This window comes from Setaria italica, unplaced genomic scaffold (genome assembly GCF_000263155.2).
Source record: "Setaria italica strain Yugu1 unplaced genomic scaffold, Setaria_italica_v2.0 scaffold_52, whole genome shotgun sequence".
Lineage (NCBI taxonomy): Eukaryota > Viridiplantae > Streptophyta > Magnoliopsida > Poales > Poaceae > Setaria > Setaria italica.
Window position 1 is genome coordinate 12,527 of NW_014576767.1, and position 3,665 is coordinate 16,191.

Here is a 3,665-nt window from a genome sequence, read left to right on the forward strand (position 1 = left end):
GTCAAAATTAATGGGAAATATGTGAAGTGATTACTGGGTGGTTGTTAAGCAGACTTGTCTACCAGCAAAGCGGGTTTCACTCTGTTGCCTTCTGAGGTATATGCCTCTACCGTCAATCATGTTATTATCAGATTTTACATCCCTCGGTGTCATGTGAAAATAAGCTGTCCCATTGCTGCTTTGCAGGCATTCAAGCTGCTGTACGTTCCAGTGTTCCACTACTAAATCTCATACAACTACGTGCTGTTCAACAAAGCATCCACACATCCCTGTTTCTTGCAGATCACCCATTGCAGGGCTCATGTTTGCCAGACAGGAGGCCCAACGCCCAAGGTGTGCTTCTTTTTACTCATAACCATCAAAAATAGAATTGTTTCGCTTCTCGAACCTCGTCGTCACTGGCCATAAGCTGCCGAATGTTAATAGTTTTGCTGTCATGTGAACTGAAAACAGTCTGTTTTGTACTTCTATTCTATGCTATTCATCTCATCTTGCAATCTGAACGCTCAAAGGCCTAATGTTTTTATTTTCTTAACTACAGATCGAAGGGAGGGGGGCCTATCCATACAAAAGAAAAATGCTCTGCAAGTACAGCGACGCACCCTCAGGCTCTAATCCTCTCTCGTGTATCAACAAACGAGGCCAATACGATGGAACTGAACCTGAGCCAACTCATATCTTGCCCTGACAGAATCCACACTGTGCTAGCGAGCTGACAGCTAATCTGCATAAATTTGAACCTGTGTGTGTGCGTGTGATATGTTACCTTACGAGTAATTAGTTCATTTTGCTTTTTATTTTGGGTCTGAGGAAGGCAAAGTGGCAAACATGTCCTTCAGATTGTAATTGTATCTTCACATTATATTGCCCCTCCTCTGGAACCGTTCTGCAAGTAGTCGCGTGCTAACTGTACCGAATGAATGCATGAATTCAGTAGTCAACTCGGCTATGCTCAAGTTATTGTGGACTTACAAGGGACACTGTTTCCATGAAGCTTGGTGCTTACAGACCTGCACAACTCATCAGCTAAGAAAACAACAATTCTCACCCATGGTAAGAAGTATATAGGCCAAAAGTTACCTGAAGGAACCCAGGGAATCATTAGATAAGACAAGACAACAGCAACGGCTCTTCGTTCCAATTTGCACCTCATCCTTTCTAAGCAATGGTGTTGCATCGATCAGTGAAAACTGAAAGCATGAAAGCCTTTGTTGCACGACTAATTTATCAGAAATTTCAACAGTGCTCAGCGCTTTTTACTGGCATTTCGCACCTCGAGAGGCTTCCTGAAATTCCAACAGCAGACCATAAATTCTAAAGTTACCAGATTATAACCGACAGATTCACAGATTTGTGATAGGCAACAGAGCAGAACAGGCGTATCTGAGGGGGCAATTTTCACAAAGCATGCATCAACAATAAACACGGGTTTGCATGTCCACTGAAACTTATCTCAAAGCTCATCTATCCAAAATGATAAATAAATTCATCAATAGCCATCACCAAACAAAGATACTGCATTGTTAACTTTAATACCACACTTAATGTCATGCACAACTCGTTGATAATCAACTACATAAAAGAGCTGCACCGGAACAACTGTACTACTACAAAGAACACAGACACTAGGCCTAGCCACCTTCATTAATCAACTACTATAAACGCCCCAGTACCTTCCGGCTTCCGCCTGCAACTTATATATACATGTCTCCATCTGTGCTATCAGATACTCACAAAGCCCATCTATTATCTACTAACTATGTTAACTACTAAAACGAAGCAGACACCCACATCTCAGAAAAACAGCTTACAGAATACCTGCAATTCCTCTAACTCTACTCAAATCACCCAAGAACAAGAACTCACACTATCCAACCCTTAATCCTATGGTTACAACGACCTCCCCTAAGCCAAAGAGTGAGCATTCCCAGCTCCTGAGGCACTGTCCCCTGAGCTCCCTGAATCTGAACCTGTAAACGAATGCAAATCAATGTCAAAACTCAGTTCATGAAGTTGGAATTTTTTTAAGTACAAAATGGTGGCTTGATCATACCACTGGATGATGAGGATCCACTGCCAGAAGCACCAGAGCCACTTGCAACTTCAGCATCCTTCTCGATCTCCATTGACTGGTAAGTGGCTGTTGGCATCTCATCCCCAATATCTACATACTCATCAACTTGCTCGGCCAATGTAGTGGTCTTCGTAGGGTTCTCACTCTCCTGTAAGCAACACAAAACAACAGACTAGCATGAGATCCCAATTCATTCAATGACTAGCTTAAACCAAAAAAACAAAACCTCATGCTCCAATAGTCATTACCGCATCATCATTGCCAACCAATGTAGCCACACCATTCACTGGTGCAATGTCATCCTCAGCCCCAGCAGCACTTGCGACATCAGCAGTGCCTCCATTCACCATTGCAGCTCGCTTACTCTTCTTGAGGGCCTTGTTGAAGTTGGTGACGAATCGATCAAGCTCCCACTGTGTCTCAACATCCATCTCATCAATATCCAGCTCAATCTCATCCCCAAGCATCTCTTGATTGCTGTTCCTCTTGCGCACAATCTGCAGCACATTATGCATCTTCTCTTCAGGCAAGCTCTCGAGCCCCAGCCTCAGCAAGTTCTTCTCCTCCAGGCTCATCTCCCTCTTGTTAGGCTCCCTCGCCTTCGGCTTCCGCATCTTCACGTTCCCAGTCCTCGGCTTCACCTTCGCCTCAACAGTCGGTGGAGGTGGCAATTCGGCTGGCACTGGCTTTGGCGGCTCAAGGCGCTTGCACTCTTCCTCGAACCAATCGACCGCCGCTTTGTACATCTTCTCGAAGGACGCGAGGAGGGCGCCAGCGAACGTGTGGACCTCGTGCCCGACCGGGTTGTACCGGAGCGCGTTGGAGAAGGTGAGGCGGACGTCGCCCGCGAAGGCGTCGTGCGAGGCGTACCTCCCGGCGGCGAGGTTCTCCTTGACGGTGCCGAGGTCCATGGGGCTCTTGATGACGGTGTGGTAATCGTGGAGGCCGAGGCGCTCCACCTCCACGGGCGCGTTGAACCACACGCTCCGCTTGTCCTTGCGCAGCTTGGTGAGGATCTGCCCGCACCGCTTTCGCATCGCGCCCCAGAGCTTCGCGGGAGGCGCGGGGAGAAGCTCCCGGCGCGGCGGGTGGCCCTGCTGCCGCACCTGCCACGTATCGATGCGGGAGAGGAGGGCGCGGACCTGGCCGAGCTCGCCGGCGAGGCGGTCCCGGAGCGCGCGGGCCTCGCGGTGGCCCAGGGACCCCGGGCGGAAGGTGACGTAGCCGGCCGCCGGCGAGGCCGCCGCCGCCGCCCGCGCCTTCGGCCCGTCGCCGCGCGGGGGGTGCGGGGGGTGGTTGGGGCTAGGGTTGGGGGGAATGGGCGCGAGCGGGGCGCGCCCCTCTCCCCAGCTGTGGTGGTGCGCCCCGCTCCGGCCGGCGAGGAGGGCGGACGCCATCGCCGGCGAGGGTTCCGCGCGCGAGCGAGCTCGATTGGGGGCTGGGGCGCTTGCAATTTTGGATCCGAACCCCGGGACGGAGCACGGGGAGGAGCCGAGGAGGAGGGGGGCGGAGGCGACGGGATATTTTTTCGTGGCGGGCGGCCCGCCGACTGCGAGAGAGGAGGGATCCGCACCGTTGGTGTGGGGAGTGG

General features: G+C 51.1%; 2 protein-coding genes across 3 annotated transcripts in view; one reads left to right on the forward strand and one right to left on the reverse strand.

Moving 5' to 3' along the window:
• Positions 1-974, forward strand: part of LOC101783937 (F-box/LRR-repeat protein 15-like) — a 13,440-nt gene extending 12,466 nt beyond the window's left edge. The window contains exons 2-4 of one of the 2 annotated variants that reach the window (XM_022823653.1): positions 7-96; positions 187-333; positions 542-974. In XM_022823653.1, coding sequence (XP_022679388.1) covers positions 7-30 — 24 coding nt within the window. In that variant the 3' untranslated portion in view covers positions 31-96; positions 187-333; positions 542-974. The remainder of the gene's footprint in view (positions 1-6; positions 97-186; positions 334-541) is intronic. The other variant, XM_022823654.1, reaches the window with a different exon arrangement.
• Positions 975-1,465: 491 nt separating this feature from the next.
• LOC101784343 (transcription factor GTE7) lies at positions 1,466-3,580 on the reverse strand. Its single transcript, XM_004987317.3, has 3 exons — positions 2,323-3,580; positions 2,054-2,222; positions 1,466-1,970 (listed from the first exon to the last, which is right to left on the reverse strand). The coding sequence occupies exons 1-3, from the start codon at positions 3,469-3,471 to the stop codon at positions 1,906-1,908; spliced, it is 1,383 nt and encodes a 460-aa protein (XP_004987374.1). The 5' UTR covers positions 3,472-3,580; the 3' UTR covers positions 1,466-1,905.
• Between the last annotated feature and the right edge of the window lie 85 nt (positions 3,581-3,665).